Genomic DNA, 15,416 nt, shown 5'->3' with positions numbered 1-15,416 from the left:
TTTTTTGTTTGTTTTTGTAAATATAGTAGAAGTTTGAAAGATTTCTGTGAAACAGTGACAGAGACAATCCCTGCACAATACTTATGATCAGCACGTTTTGGAGAAATCCCTGCACAAACAAGAGAGAAGGTATTGAGACCGTTGCAGACAGCAGGATGTGACTGTGGTGATCAATGTGCTTCAGCAACATTCGTGTTGCTCACAATAAATCAATTTATAAAGTAAAACATACAGAGAAAAGTCTGCGTGTTTGATGACATAACCACACAGATTTCCAGCTGTTTTTAAGGCTCTTTACAATCCACAGCAAAAATAATAATGAGAGAGATGGTGTTTTCTTTCGAGCATGTGTAATAAATAGAAGCGGTAGTATCAAATAAATAATTAAACAATTGCGGAGACCACCCCAAATGTCTCTGGCATGCGTCGAAGCAGCAGGTACCCATTACCTCGTTTAGTCGTAGTCACGTGACCTGGGTATTTAGCCCCGCACTTCGGAGGAGTGTTTTAATAAGATGGCAGTAATGCAACAGTTTTGGATACAAGCTGCCGTTAAACTCGACTGAAGAAGAGCGTTTTAATACGTCTGTATCGACTTTTGTTTTGGTTAGTACGCCCAGCTTTGCGGACCAACTTCTTTGTGGTCTGATGCTGCTGCGCCACCTCCACCCTTGTTACGCATGACACGTAGCACCAATCAGTGTTGAGACCCCGGATTGTTTGCCGCGCTTGGCTCACAGGTGAATTGATTACAGTGTTTCTTAGATAAGGTGCGACTATTTGCGGTTCCTGTCAATGGACTGCGCTTTTGATTTGGTGGGTCTCATATTACAGATAGTGTATTAGTAGAGCATGTACTGAAGAGGCTTAGGGCCACCAGGGGAAAAAAAAAATATATGTGACTGGTTCTGCAACCCAATTTGTCTCCTTGTTAAATGTTGAGTGTCCGTCCAGTTCACGTGGTCTGTTGCCGAGCCTGGTATTTTTTATTTTCTGTACAAGTTTTCGTAATCTGCAGTTTATCGGTGGCATCTGCTAGTTCGTAACTCCCACAGTATATAAATTGTACAGTAATGATGAATCGGAAACGCTAAGATTTTAAACCTCCGCTTTTTCAGAGAAAACGAGAAGTGTTCTTCACGTGGATTTCATCCAAATGGCAGAGAAGTGGCAGCCGCAGTGTGGCGTCGAGTTAGAGCCGAATCAGTTTTACTGCTCGGTATGTCTGGACCTGCTCAAAGATCCCGTCACCATCCAGTGTGGACACACTTACTGCAGAAGCTGTATCGAGGGATGCTGGGACCAGGAAAAGGAGAAGGGAACGTACAGCTGTCCTCAGTGTAGGGAGGCCTTCAGCCCAAGGCCTGTCCTCGGGAGGAACAACATGCTGGCTGAGGTGATGCATCCACGGTGCTGCTTTTGAAAATAAATAAAAAATAAATAAAATGACAATAAAACGTAGCAAGTTAACTAAAGTTCAGATACTCGGAGCTCAGAGAAATACTTAATGAGAAATATTTTTCTTTTTCTAAATTATTCTTTCTGATATTATCGTTATCCAATTTCTAGTTTGTTTTCATTTACAACATTTATAAACAGATTTTCATTAATGGTGTGGTGGTTTGCTTGGTTTGATTCTAGTCTGAGACACATCCCTTTGGGTTGAGTCAGGAAGGGCAGCTGGTATAAGTATAAGTGAGTACAGTGAACTCATTGTTATGTTTAAGAAACCGTTTGAGATGATTTGAGCTTTGAGATGGTGTGTTAGCCTGCTGGAAGTAGCCATCAGTAGATGACATGCTGCGGTCATAAAAGGATGGACATGGTAGGCAACAATACTTTGGTAGACTGTGGTGTTTGGACTGGGGGAGGCAAAGTGTGCTAGAGGATATCGCCTCTACAGCATTCTAACACAAACCGGAACTGATGCAAAGCAGGATGGATCCATGCTCTTATATTGTTCATGCCAAAGTTGCAGGAGAAATGTGTTCTTCAGAACCAGCGACAATCTTCTTCAGTAGTCTAATTTTAGTGAGCGTGTGTGAATTCTGGCCTGAGTTGTGTGTTCTTTGCTGTGGAAGTGGCTGTTGCAGATCATCTGCTCAGTTTGAAGTTCAGCAGGTGATCTTGACCATGTATACATGCCTAAACGCAGCGAGTTGCTGCCATGTGTTTAGTTGATTAGATATTTGTGTTGAAACAAGCAGATGAACAGATGCACCTCATAAAGTGTCCAGTAATCATAATTTTATATTTTCTTTGGCATGTCATTAGATTTTCTTGTGGGTGTTTGCATTGTCTGCTCTTGTTACCCCTAAAATATTTAAATGAATTATATTATCATCATAGCACATGCTTTCTAAATGATAGTCCATCCATCCATCTTCATCCGCTTTGTCCGGGACCGGGTCGCGGGGGCAGCAGCCTAAGCAAAGACAGCACTATCTAAATGATAGTGCTGTCTTAAAATAAATAACACATTTTTCTATAGTTTCGATTCTGTTTGTCGTGCAAAACCTTTGACCGCTTTTATTTGATCGCTGTAGGTTGTAGAGAAGCTGAAGAGGACAGTAACCCAACAGGCCCGTCCAGCTTCTTCTCTTGCTCCTGCAGGACCAACAGACATTGCCTGTGATTTCTGTGGGACCAAAAGAAACAAAGCCAGCATGTCTTGCCTGACCTGCTTGGCATCGTACTGTCCTGCTCATCTTGAGCCTCACCACAGTTTTCCTGTGCTGAAGCTTCACCAGCTGGTGTCTGCTACAGTGCCACTTAAGGAAAAAATATGTGCGAAGCACAACAAGCTGATGGAGGTTTACTGTAAGACTGATCGAAGGTGTATCTGCTATTTGTGCACCTTGGACGATCACAGGCGCCACTCAACAGTGTCAGCTGCAGCAGAAAGAGCTGATAAACAGGTAGAGACAAAAAGCCAATGTAAATCTGGAGAGTGGTTGAATTTTACTCCTGTGACTGAAATATTCACAATGACACATTCGTGGTTGCTTCTTACAGGTAAAACTTGGTGAGATCCAGAGTGCAGTCAAGCGGAGATTCCAGGAGAGACAAGAGGAGCTGAATGAGCTGGTCCAAGCTGTGAAGGACTTTGAGGTGTGGAAATAAGACTGGAAAACATGTTTCTGCTCTGACCACAGCAGTGTCTTTTGTACAGGTTCTGACATCTGGCAGTGAGAGCTGATAAGCATGACGGTCTGTAATTGCAACACGTATTCCTGCATTTTGGTGTATTTAATACACTGGTTACGTTTGTTTGAATTTATTTTATGTTCATATGTTTTTGCCAGGAACAAAGTGAATCTAGAAAACTTTCTGCTATGTTGTGCATCTATTGTAAATTTAACCTTCTTTATACATTATATATAAACAGATTTGGTGTCAGACTGCTGTGACGTCCAATGACAGGCTCTTTGACAAGCTGATCTCCTCCATCCAAAAACGACGTGCTTTAATGAAGGAGTTGATTGAAGCTCGGAGGAAAACTGCAATAGCTGAGGCAGAAGATCTGCAGATGCAGCTGAAGGAGGAGATAGCCACGCTGAGGAGAAGAGATGCTGATGTGGAGCAGGTTTCTCACACAGCTGACCATATTCATTTCATTCAGGTAAAAGTTGTGTTCTAGACCAACCAGTCTTTCTTTTTATAATTTTCACCTCGTACACATTTTATTATTTCAATTCAGAATCAATCAAGCATCTATAGCTGCAAGACACAAGTATTAGTAAAATGTGCTAGAGAATATTACACCCATGTTTCCATATTTTGGCTATATTATCTGTGAAACCAGCTGCCTGATTTGGACTTTGGGAATATTGTGTGCCTTTATATACGGAAAGATAAACATGTCAGGTTCCTATCTGCAACATGGCAGTTTCTGCAGGCCTCCAAATCTGTTAATTTGCAGAGCCATAGTGCAGGAGATGCCCCCACCCCAGATTTGAAGCACCTAGATCAAGTAGTTTTCAGTTAAAACTCCCAGAGAACAATGCTAGAAAGACTTCTAAAAACACTCTCACCTTGGCAGCAGGGACATGACACTTCCCATTAGGAAGTGTCATGTCCCTGGAATTGTTTTAATGAATGGAAACAGAATGTTCCATGTAACATGCAGTTAATATACTTTTTCTGTTCTGACTTGTCATTTTTCCTCTAGATCTTCAAGTCTCTCTCAATCTCATGTGAATCGCCAGACCTGCCAAGAGGCGCTGTTATTCGTCCTAAACATTCGATGAAAACGGTGACTGACTATGTGTCTGACCTGGCAGATGACATGAAAAACCTTCAGCAGACCACATGGCCTGAGATCTCTGCTACAGGTGCGCATATATATGTAAAGGTGCCTGAAGGAAATATTAAATAGTTGAATACAGTTCCTCTGTTTTCTATTTTTATATATATTTCTTTTCCCTGTTAGTGTCTGTTACAGATGTTGTGCTGCCACCTGTGCCAAAGACCAGGGGAGAGTTATTGCGCTGTAAGTAAAACTGTTAAGGCAGATCATTATATAAATGAAGTAATCACTTAATAAATACTAGAAGGCTGATGATATTCCTGGTTTGCTTGTCTATCAGATCACTGTCCTCTAACACTGGATCCCAACTCGGCCAACAAATACTTTGTCATTTCACAGCAATCAAAACGAGTGACGAGTGGCTACTATGAGCATTTTCATTTATCTCACTCGGACAGGTTTGGAGGTGTGAAGCAGGTGCTGTGCAAAGAGGGTTTAACAGGGCGGTGCTATTGGGAGGTCAGTTGGAGTGGTGGCGCCTGGTCAGTGGCAGCGTCTTACAAAAACATCAGCCGGACATCATTCGACTCGGAATTTGGGAAGAATGACAAGTCCTGGTGTTTGGAGTGCTCTGCAAACGGATATACTTTCAGACATGACTCAGTAGCCAAGGCGGTGTCAGGTCCTCGTACCTCTCAGATTGGAGTGTACCTGGATTACAGGTCAGGTACTCTGTCGTTTTACAGCATCTCTGACACCATGACTGTGCTTCACAAAGTGCGCACAGTATTCACTCAGCCTCTCTATCCTGGCCTTGAGCTGAAGGAAGGAAGCTCTGGCTGTTATGCAGAAGTGAAGAAGTTGTGATGCCAACTTTTTCACCTCTACCATGTTGACTAATGTCTTTCAAGACCTAAAATAAGCAGTGAAAAAACCTGTGAGCTCATTGAACTTGACACTTATTTGCTGAATGACTCGCACTGTTTGGCTGTTGAAAGGTGACCCAGGTGCTCCACTGTGACAAAGGACATTGAAATTATAAGGTTTTTTTTCCGCTCTAATTAATCTATTCTTAACAGGTGTTTGTTTTTTTTTTGTTTGGTTTTTTTAAATTGAGTTTAAATGGACTTTTTCACTTGCATGTACTTCATTGTTTTCTTTCCATTTTACTTCTTTAATTTCTGGGGGGGGGGATAAAGTTGACAACATACTGCGCACAGGGCTTATTGTACTAATGATGAATGGGTTCAGATGAAGTCAGCTTTGCAGTCAGCTATACCTACATAGATGCTGTATTGCACTATGACCAAAGTCTAGAAGATGGGGAAAGCAGGATAAAGGTTAGTGTGGCTTTTGTGACACTTTTCCAAAGGTACTGCACTCATTTCTCTAAGGTTTGTCAAATTAATGGTCCTGTATTTTTAATTTAACTGTTTTTTAGACTGCTTTCATAGGATTCCTTTCCTGTTTATCTGAGGTTGTGCTAAAAATCAATAAATAAAAATGATTGCCAATATTTAAACTGTTGTGAATGACTTGTTTGTCCATGATCTGTCAAATGTGTCTCTCATTAATGATATCCAGTCTTTTTGAGCCAAAGTATGTTCCTATCACAAGTTAGAAGCTGCAGTTTTGACAAAGTGTCATGTTATATTAAAAATGTCTTCTTCAAAAGAGATCTGGTCTCGAGGCTGTCAGTAAGTGTAAAAAGCAGTTAGATATTTTAAGAGTCCAAAAAGAACTGTATTGGTTACCATGTAGGTGCAAACAGTCATTGCAAGATACTTTCAAAGCAGGTCACTTCTTTTATGCAACGCCTGTTGTTAATCCTCTTGACTAGTTGGTCAAAATAAGCAAAGATATAAGTCATAAAAAAAATCACACGTCACTTTTCAGCAATGTATAATCTTCTACTGACAAAGGCAGGAGTACGCCTAGTACATGAGTACAAAGACATATGTCCCAAGGCTAGATTTGAATTGAACTCAAAGTCACATGTATTGAAAATATAGTTTTTTATAAAGCGAGACCATTATTGTTTTTCAAACATGTTGACATCTGCAGTGTAATCTATTTTGACATGTGCCATGTTATTATGTAAAACCTGCCACGTTTACCTCTGTCCGTGTCTTTTTAGTAGCCTGCTGTTAGTCTAATATTGGTAATGGCTCTTGTGAACAATCAGTATTCCAAAGTGTTCATAAGCAAAATCACTAATTACAGAGGCGGAGGCATTTATTAAAAAAAAAAACAAGACTTGGAAGAGGAAAACTCGTTTTAAGATGTTTACTGTGAGCTTTCTAACGTCTTGTAGACTGTTACTAAAAAGGAGTTATCACTGTTGTAAATTCATCATTGGGCGTGCGCTGTTGTTTGGTCATGTGACGCACAAACACGATTGTCGGAGGAAGCCATGCAGGATCATCACTCCTTTACTCCGATCCGAGCGTGCTGAGCTCTTACAAATCGCTGCTTATGTTTGGTTCAGTTACAGCGGGATGATGGCTGATCTTTACCAGCACCCGGTTTTCTTTGAGTACGAGAGTCTTAAAAAAGAACATCTGACGAGATTACAAAATTATTTCCGTAATCGTCGCAAATCAGGCGGAGGAGATTGCGGACAACTGACGAGAGTGGACGCAAACGTCTACAGCGTGGTTTTCCAAAATAAAAAAGGTAAGTTTATCATGCCTTTTAAGATATCTAAATATTCTATATTTATTATTAAAATATATATTTTATATATATAATAAATAGATTTATTTATGCACGAAATATCTTATTTATTATTATTATTATCATTTCTCGGCTAAAATAGCCGTAACAGAAAGGTTTCAGCTGTTTAAGAAATATTACATTTTCACCGTTGAAGTACAGCTGTGGGTGGGAGTAGTGAGAAAGGAAACGTAAACCAAACGTTAGTCTGGAAACCGAAACTTGTTACGCAACGTTAAGTTTCGTTTTCGGTGATCAGCAGCTGCCTCAATGCTGAGTTCAGGGAATTTGGGAAACTCTGATTTCCCACCGTCACATTTGAGCTCTTTCCTCTGTGAGTGGGCTGTTTAGAGGGAGAGAGCTACTATGAGATGACGATATTATTGCAAATACAGTTTTTTTTTTATTGTATTTTCTGTTTGAATGTGTTTTAGTAGATAAAGTGAAATGAGTTGCAAAGGCTTTAAAGCAGAAGTCAGCAATATATTGTGTTGGACATACTTCATATGTTCTATGTACTGACTTGGTAGCTTGTGAAGCTTGCACACAAGAATTTCACTCACATGTGCTGTACCAGTGCACCAGTAATGTGGTGTGACAACAAATTTAATTTGATTTTGATTTGACCACTGAATTATAGTTTCTACCAAACTGGCAGTGGGTGAAAAGAGGAGGAAAAAAAAAACAAAGAAGGGCAAAGAAAACAAAAAGAAAGAGTTAAAGTTATATAATAAATTCAGTCTGTAATTTGAGATATCTGTCAACAGATCAGCAGAGAGTCCTTCAGAGATCAAAGCATGTTTTGGAGATTGAAGATTGTCGTTTGGTGTTCACTGTCCGAGAAAGTCTTCAAAATTCTACCTCCTCTCACTTCATGACCCCCACTTCCAATCCAGCAGAGGTAAATTTCATGTTTTTGTTTATCTAGGTTTTTAATAGTTTTATGCATCCATATGAAATGAACATTGTCCATTTTATTATAATATTAATGTAAGCAGGGGTTTGCTACAAATTGATAGCTGTTCTCATTTGCATGTCTTCCCAATCACAGACTCCTGAGCACATTCCTGCCTCGTCTCTTCTACCAAGCGATGAAGAGTATGAACTACATGTTAATAATTATCTTAGTTACCTATATGTCCACATGCTCAGCAAGAACTTGAGAACATGCTTGCCTGTTTAGCCTGCTCTGCTGATCTTTACTGTGAGGAGGGGAGAGTTTTAGTCAGGAGGCGAGCTCAACCTGGTGCTGCAGATCAAGTTAGCGATTGGAAAGCTGAGGTAGACGCTTTCTTTGGTGGCTACTTTTGCCATTATGAGTTAAACCCTTACAAGGTTGAAGCTTTGGTTCAGTCCAGCAGCTCTCCTCAGACTGTGAGGTGAAAGTGTACACAGATGAGTCTGGGAAGAGTCTGAAGTAACTCTTGCTGCTGTGAAGGACTTTGGTAGTGTTAGAGGTTAAAGTCTGAGCCAAGTCATCCTGTTTGATAACAGAGTGGAGGCGGTGAGGGCCATACAGGAACCATGTGACAGGCTTCTTCAAGGGATAGATGCACCTGATGAAGATACAGCAAGAGGAGCCACTGCCAGAGCTCCTGGAGGCAGAGTCCACATGGAGGTTATTCAGGGACTAATCGAGAGCCAACAGGTGAAAAATGTTGCTGTAATTAAGATAAATCACAACTCACAATAAAACACATTTTCTAAACCCACCAAATCTCCTGCTCTTGTCCTAGGTGGATGCTTTGGTGTCTCCTATGGTTGGCCATAATCCTCACTCTACCCGTGTTGGAAATGCTTTATTTGCAGTAGCTGGACGCCAGCTGACCACAAGGTTTATAAAGGAAGCAGAAGATGAAACAATGCCTGGTGACTCAGTACTGCTGGAGGGCTTACCTGGACTTCAATGTAATGCAGTCTTCTTCCTCAATCTTGTTCGTTGGGACGGTGACCCAGACGGCGTGCCAGTCCAGGTGAGATAGTAAAGGAGGGATTTTATTATACTGCCTGTTTGTGAGGACACTTTTAATGGAGTCATTTGCCATAATCCAGTATTTTTACCCTCTATAGGTTCTTCGAATGGGCATCAGAAAGATCCTATCTTCCTGTGAGACAAAAGGATTCACATCTGTCTCTCTTCCCGTCATTGGTGCTGGGATTGCTCTGAAATTTCCTGACAGTGAAGTGAAGAGGGTGTTAACAGAGGAAATGCACATATTTGAACAGGAGCGAACAGGCATCACACCATTCCTGATCCGCATCGTCATTCACTTTGATGACGCGGAGACACTCAAGGTAATGGAAATATTTTTTTCCCTAAAAATCAACTACTGACAAATGCTGAGAGTTAAAGAATGCCACCATTCCTTATCTTAAACTCAGAATATAATAATCAAATATCTCACAATTGGAAAAGCTCATTTTCCTATATCAGTCGCCAGGAACAGTCTCATCTGACCCCAATATTTGGTTTATCCTTCATATTTTATTTTTCAAAGCAGCAAGGCTTCAGGAGGCTTCACAAACCTGATTTGACTTTAACTTGGAAACATACTGTATACACAATCATTAACCAATCAGCTATTGTTTCCTCTGCAATATATACAGTATATACAGGAATCATTACTAATGCTGGAAATTTGTTGTCTTTGCAGACATTTGGTTCTGTCCAAAATAAACAATTCACTGAAGATGTTCAAAATAAAGACCAAGATCAAGGTAGGTGTAGAAAATATCCACAGATAAGAATCCAGACAGTGCTTTTTAGACATAAATAATAATTTGATTCTTTTTGTTAAAAAAAATCTTTTAAAAAAGAGACCATAATAAAACATCAACAGGAAATTACAACATCTGATGTGGAATATAAAAAACATTCAGTTGGAAAAGTTTAAATCTTACCTGTCCAACTGAAGCTTTTCTGTCAGATCAGGGAATATCACCCTCATAAACCTCACTTTCTTGTGGGGTCCCCCAGGGGTCCATTCTTGGCCCAGCCCTTTTTTTGAATTTACATGCTCCCTATGGGCTCAACCTAAAAACAAACAAACAAACAAAAAACAAACATGGCATCACATTTGACTGTTATGTAGACAAAAAAACTTTACCTGCCACTGAAACATAAATCTGTGAGTCCTCCAAAGGTTCTACTAGATTGTTTGGAGGATGTTAACGCATGGATGGCTTTAAACTTTCTTAATTAAAAGGAACAGAAAAGAGAGGTCATTGTGTTTGCTCCCTGTCACCACTACGACTTTGGCTCTTGATTAAAAAAACCCTTTGCGAGGAACTTAGGAGTGATTTTTGACTATCTATCTATTTATCAATCTAACGCTTGATAAAACAGATCAATGCTGTAATCAAAACTTTTTTTTTTCAACTCCGGCTATTTAAAAAAGTGAAGCCATTTTTCCATTTCAGAGACTTTTGTAATAGTCTTTATTCGGGATTCAGTCTGTAATTAGTTAGCCGAGTGCAGCTGGTCCAAAACGCTACAACACAGTTACTAACTGGCACGCACTGTACTTTTATTTGCCTTATTTCTTCCTGAAATCTTCTAAATTAATGTTTTATTTTCTTAAATTGCATCACATCTTCCTACTTTTATATCTTTTGATTGTTTTAAATTTGCAGCACTTCGGTCTCAGTTGTTGTTTTTACATGTGCTATATAAAGAAGTTTGACTTTGACTGTTGATTCTGTTTCAAACCTGAAACCCTGACCAAAAAGTATTTCGAAGGCAGCAAAAGTAAGAAACAAATGTACTTAACAGAGTGACTGTTCTCCTCTAGAGTCAACAACGATGAGGCTGGTCCTGCTGGGAAAAACTGGATCTGGGAAAAGTGATTTGGGTAACACCATTCTTGGAGAGGAGCTCTTTGCCACCTACCCCTCTCCAAACTCTGGAACAATGAAATGCCAAACAGAAACCAAAACAGTCAGTGGAAGAAGCATCACTCTGATCGACACCCCTGGTTTCTTTGACACAGGAAGGTCTGAGGAAGATCTGAAGCCTGAGATAATGAGCTGTATGACAGAGTGTGCTCCTGGGCCTCATGCTTTTCTCATTGTGCTTCAAGTGGGTAAATTCACAGAGCACGAGCAGGCTGTCGTCACTAAGATAGTTCAGTATTTCTCAGATGAAGCTCTAAAATATGCTGTAGTTGTTTTCACTCACGGTGACCAGCTCAAGAAAAAGATGAAAATTGAAGATTTTGTCAGTCAGAACAAAAATCTGAGTGATCTGGTGTCAAAGTGTGATGGTCGGTGTCACGTCTTTGATAACAAACACTGGAACAACAACCAGCCAAACAACTACAGGAGCAACCAGTTCCAGGTGGAGGAGTTGCTGAAAACAATAGAAAATATGGTGGTGGAAAAAAACGGAGGTTACTACACAAATAAAATGCTGCAACATGTGGAGACGGCAATACAGAAACGGGTAGAGCATATTAGACACTCAATGCCAGATAAAACCCCAGAAGAGATCAGAAACCAGGCTAAAAATAATGTGTTTAACAGGTTTCTGATCCAAATGGCAGGGATTGCAACAGGAGCTTTGCTCGGTGCTTTTTTTGGTGTTGTAACATTGGCTGAATTTGCTATCAAAGCTGTGAAGAACCCACAACTGATGAATGTCACAAAAAAGCTTTCCACATTAGCACGAGTGCCAGCTGCACACGAACCAAAAGCACTAGTAGTTGCTGGAGCAGTAGGCTTGACAGCAGCTGTAGGAGTAGGAGGAGTAATGGGAGGTGTCATTGGAAATGAAGCCGCTAAGGATGCAGAGTCACTTTCAGAAGCTGTACAGAGAACATATAAGGCTGTAGAAGATAAAGGAAAATCTCTCACTCACTTAATGTAAGGGTTTCATAATAATCAGATATTTATGTGAACATTTGATTATTTTATTACCTCTTGATGTTGGTACATTATATATAATGTTTAAATATTTAGAAGGCGGTAGAGAAAATTTGGAGTCCAGTCCGTTAGACAGGAGGGTTTTGTTGTTTAGCCACTTTAGCACTTAACACTTTTTTTGCCTGACTGCCATTTGGTGGTGGGAACATATTCTTTGGTGTGTTTATGAGAGATTTATGTTCAATAGGTTTGTGGTCCTTAAAAAATAAAACGATGAGCTTAAAGATTCTCACCAAGTCTGTCAGTATGCTTGTTTTGCTTGTGAGGTTGTTGCTTGATCTCCCTGGTGCCTCATTATTTTGTCTTGTCCATATAAAGGACAAGACTGTTTATGACCATGAAACACAGACTTAAAAAACTCCAACAACCACTGAAGAAATTAGGTTTTGTTTCTGTTTTTTTCTGATATTGTCAAATCTCTAGTTTTACTTAATTGTAAAAGATCTGATATTGATAGAACTACTTGAAATGTGTATGATATATTGGTGATGTGATTGACAGATCAAAGATGATGTATTAAGCAATAAAAGCACTAATTTCTGACAAGATTTCCCATTGCCCATTTGTTTTGTTTTGAGATTTTTTCCCTCTACATCATAGTTTTGTTCTTGTTGTACTGCACTTGCATGTTGTGATTAACATGAGACACTGAGGAAGAAAAGGTGTGAAGAAAGGACATTTAGAGGGGCTACAAAACTGCCAGAGTGTTGCCAACAAAGTGCAGCAACTATGTTTCCCCGCCTGAAATTTTGCCTGTGCAAAAACATGAACTTTTGTCATTGTGAATCTTTGAGTTGAGTGTATCATTACCAGCATGCACAGTAATTGGTCATATGGCCCTTTTTTCAATTTTCAGTTCAATCTTTAGTGTTATTTACATAGTCCCAAATCACAACAACAGTCTTCTCAAAGTTCTTTCTATTGTAAGGTAAAGACACTACAATAATACAGGGAAAAAACTCAGTTGACCTCTTAGAGAAGTGTATAAACAGTACGTGAAAAAGGTGAGTGAAGAATAAACGCTCAGTGCATCATGGGAATCCCCAAGGAGCATATGTCTAGTGCAGCAAAACTAATTAGGTTTCACCTGATTCAGCCCTAACCATATGCTTTATCCAAAAGAAAGGTTTTAAGCTTAATCTAAAAAGTAGAGATAGTGTCTGTCTCCTGAAGAGGGGCCTCTGATTCTACTTTTGAATACTCTAGGAACCACAAGAAGGTCTGCAGTGCAAGAGCAAAGTGTGGTGAGGCCTTAAAGATAAGATGGGACCTGATTATTCAAGTATGTGTATGCATAATGTAAACAGAACTGGTCCTATCGCAGAACCATGTGGAAATCCATAATGTAAAGTAGATTCCCCATTTACATGAACAAATTGGAGACTATTAGATAGATAGATTCAAACCACTGCAGCGTCGTACCTTCAATACCTACAACATGCTATAATCACTGTAATAAATTAACAGAGATGAGTCCACTGTCAGAGGCCATAAGAAGATCATTTATAACTTTGACTAAAGCTGTTTGTGTACTGTGATGGGCTCTGATACCCGACTGCAACTCTTCAAATAAACAATTTCTCTGCAAATGATCTGTTAGCTGTTTTACATCTACTCTTTCAACAACTTCTGAGATGAAAGGAAGGTTGAAAATTGTCCTATAATCATAATTAGTTTTGCATGTAGACATACAACTCATCTCGCAGGATCAAACCTTCAGTCTCATGAGAGAGTGCAGAGCTCTTACTAATTGCTTTGTATTTTATGAAAATATTTCCATATTCACCACAGTTTAGGAGACCACTATGAGAATGAGAGACAAAATCTACTTTACTGCTTTCAGAAATCAAAAAGATATGTTCATCGTGCATTGTAATCCAATCCAACTTTATTTATATAGCACTTTAAAAAACAACAGTTGACCAAAGTGCTTTCCAATAATTAAACAGAGATAGCAGTTAAAAACCATACATAAAGCAGACAAAAAAATAAATATAAATAACAATGAAATAAATACATAAATGAAAAAGAAGATAAAAATAAATCAGTATATATATATATGAAATATTAAAACATTAGTAAAATAGGCAATAAGATCTACAATGAACAAAATTAACAAAATAAAAAGATTAAGAGACCAACAGCTGACTAAAACTGACTACAAGCTGACTCTGATAATACTCCTAAAAAGCCTTTGAGAAAAAGTGTGTTTTTAAAAGTGATTTAAACATTTCAAGTGTTGGGGCCAGCCTAATATGGAGGGGCAGTTTGTTTATGGAGGGGGCCACAACAATGAAAGCTCGGTCTCCCCGGTGTTTCAGTCTCGACATGGGGACAGCAAGGAGTGACTGGTCAGCTGATCTATGAGACCTTTGTGGAGTGTATCGGTGTAGAAGGTCTGCAAACAATAAAATTTTAAAATGAATTCTAAAATGGACAGGCAACCAGCGTAAAGAGACAAGAACAGGGGTAATGTGCTCATGTTTGCATGTCACTGTCAACAGGCGAGCAGCAGCATTCTGGACCATTTGAAAGCGTGATAGTGAAGCTTTATTATACAGGGAGTGCAGAATTATTAGGCAAGTTGTATTTTTGAGGAATAATTTTATTATTGAACAACAACCATGTTCTCAATGAACCCAAAAAACTCATTAATATCAAAGCTGAATGTTTGTGGAAGTAGTCTTTAGTTTGTTTTTAGTTTTAGCTATTTTAGGGGGATATCTGTGTGTGCAGGTGACTATTACTGTGCATAATTATTAGGCAACTTAACAAAAAACAAATATATACCCATTTCAATTATTTATTTTTACCAGTGAAACCAATATAACATCTCCACATTCACAAATATACATTTCTGACATTCAAAAACAAAACAAAAACAAATCAGCGACCAATATAGCCACCTTTCTTTGCAAGGACACTCAAAAGCCTGCCATCCATGGATTCTGTCAGTGTTTTGATCTGTTCACCATCAACATTGCGTGCAGCAGCAACCACAGCCTCCCAGACACTGTTCACAGAGGTGTACTGTTTTCCCTCCTTGTAAATCTCACATTTGATGATGGACCACAGGTTCTCAATGGGGTTCAGATCAGGTGAACAAGGAGGCCATGTCATTAGTTTTTCTTCTTTTATACCCTTTCTTGCCAGCCACGCTGTGGAGTACTTGGACGCGTGTGATGGAGCATTGTCCTGCATGAAAATCATGTTTTTCTTGAAGGATGCAGACTTCTTCCTGTACCACTGCTTGAAGAAGGTGTCTTCCAGAAACTGGCAGTAGGACTGGGAGTTGAGCTTGACTCCATCCTCAACCCGAAAAGGCCCCACAAGCTCATCTTTGATGATACCAGCCCAAACCAGTACTCCACCTCCACCTTGCTGGCGTCTGAGTCGGACTGGAGCTCTCTGCCCTTTACCAATCCAGCCACGGGCCCATCCATCTGGCCCATCAAGACTCACTCTCATTTCATCAGTCCATAAAACCTTAGAAAAATCAGTCTTGAGATATTTCTTGGCCCAGTCTTGACGT

At 39.6% G+C, this 15,416-nt stretch overlaps 2 protein-coding genes across 5 annotated transcripts; both read left to right on the top strand.

Moving 5' to 3' along the window:
* The first annotated feature begins 492 nt into the window (after positions 1–492).
* Positions 493–5,771, top strand: LOC113019198 (tripartite motif-containing protein 16-like). Of its 4 annotated transcripts, none has more exons than XM_026162751.1 (8): positions 493–606; positions 1,119–1,396; positions 2,547–2,918; positions 3,016–3,111; positions 3,389–3,622; positions 4,172–4,334; positions 4,433–4,492; positions 4,590–5,771. In XM_026162751.1, exons 2-8 carry the CDS (start codon positions 1,157–1,159, stop codon positions 5,114–5,116), a joined length of 1,692 nt encoding a protein of 563 aa, XP_026018536.1. In that variant the 5' UTR covers positions 493–606; positions 1,119–1,156; the 3' UTR covers positions 5,117–5,771. The 4 variants fall into 4 exon arrangements, with proteins under 4 accessions (XP_026018536.1, XP_026018533.1, XP_026018534.1 ...); XM_026162748.1 differs by having other exon boundaries at positions 493–740; XM_026162749.1 differs by lacking the exon at positions 493–606 and adding an exon at positions 747–816.
* Positions 5,772–6,630: 859 nt separating this feature from the next.
* On the top strand, positions 6,631–12,411 carry LOC113019195 (uncharacterized). Its single transcript, XM_026162745.1, has 8 exons — positions 6,631–6,925; positions 7,732–7,865; positions 8,016–8,062; positions 8,459–8,612; positions 8,701–8,937; positions 9,035–9,259; positions 9,619–9,682; positions 10,756–12,411. Exons 1-8 carry the CDS (start codon positions 6,748–6,750, stop codon positions 11,826–11,828), a joined length of 2,112 nt encoding a protein of 703 aa, XP_026018530.1. The 5' UTR covers positions 6,631–6,747; the 3' UTR covers positions 11,829–12,411.
* The last annotated feature ends 3,005 nt before the right edge of the window (positions 12,412–15,416 follow it).

This window comes from Astatotilapia calliptera, chromosome 3, assembly GCF_900246225.1.
Source record: "Astatotilapia calliptera chromosome 3, fAstCal1.2, whole genome shotgun sequence".
NCBI lineage: Eukaryota > Metazoa > Chordata > Actinopteri > Cichliformes > Cichlidae > Astatotilapia > Astatotilapia calliptera.
Note: the sequence above shows the minus strand (reverse complement) of the source record. Positions and strands in the feature narration are given on the sequence as shown.

Excerpts from the sequence above, each read along its gene's own strand:
- LOC113019198 (XM_026162751.1), top strand. The coding sequence starts at position 1,157 with ATGGCAGAGAAGTGGCAGCCGCAGTGTGGCGTCGAGTTAGAGCCGAAT. Across the intron at positions 4,335-4,432 it reads GCCTGAGATCTCTGCTACAG|TGTCTGTTACAGATGTTGTG; the intron begins GTGCGCATATAT and ends TTTCCCTGTTAG. Across the intron at positions 4,493-4,589 it reads CAGGGGAGAGTTATTGCGCT|ATCACTGTCCTCTAACACTG; the intron begins GTAAGTAAAACT and ends CTTGTCTATCAG.
- LOC113019195 (XM_026162745.1), top strand. The coding sequence starts at position 6,748 with ATGATGGCTGATCTTTACCAGCACCCGGTTTTCTTTGAGTACGAGAGT. Across the intron at positions 8,063-8,458 it reads CTTCTACCAAGCGATGAAGA|AGTGGAGGCGGTGAGGGCCA; the intron begins GTATGAACTACA and ends GTTTGATAACAG. Across the intron at positions 9,683-10,755 it reads AAATAAAGACCAAGATCAAG|AGTCAACAACGATGAGGCTG; the intron begins GTAGGTGTAGAA and ends GTTCTCCTCTAG.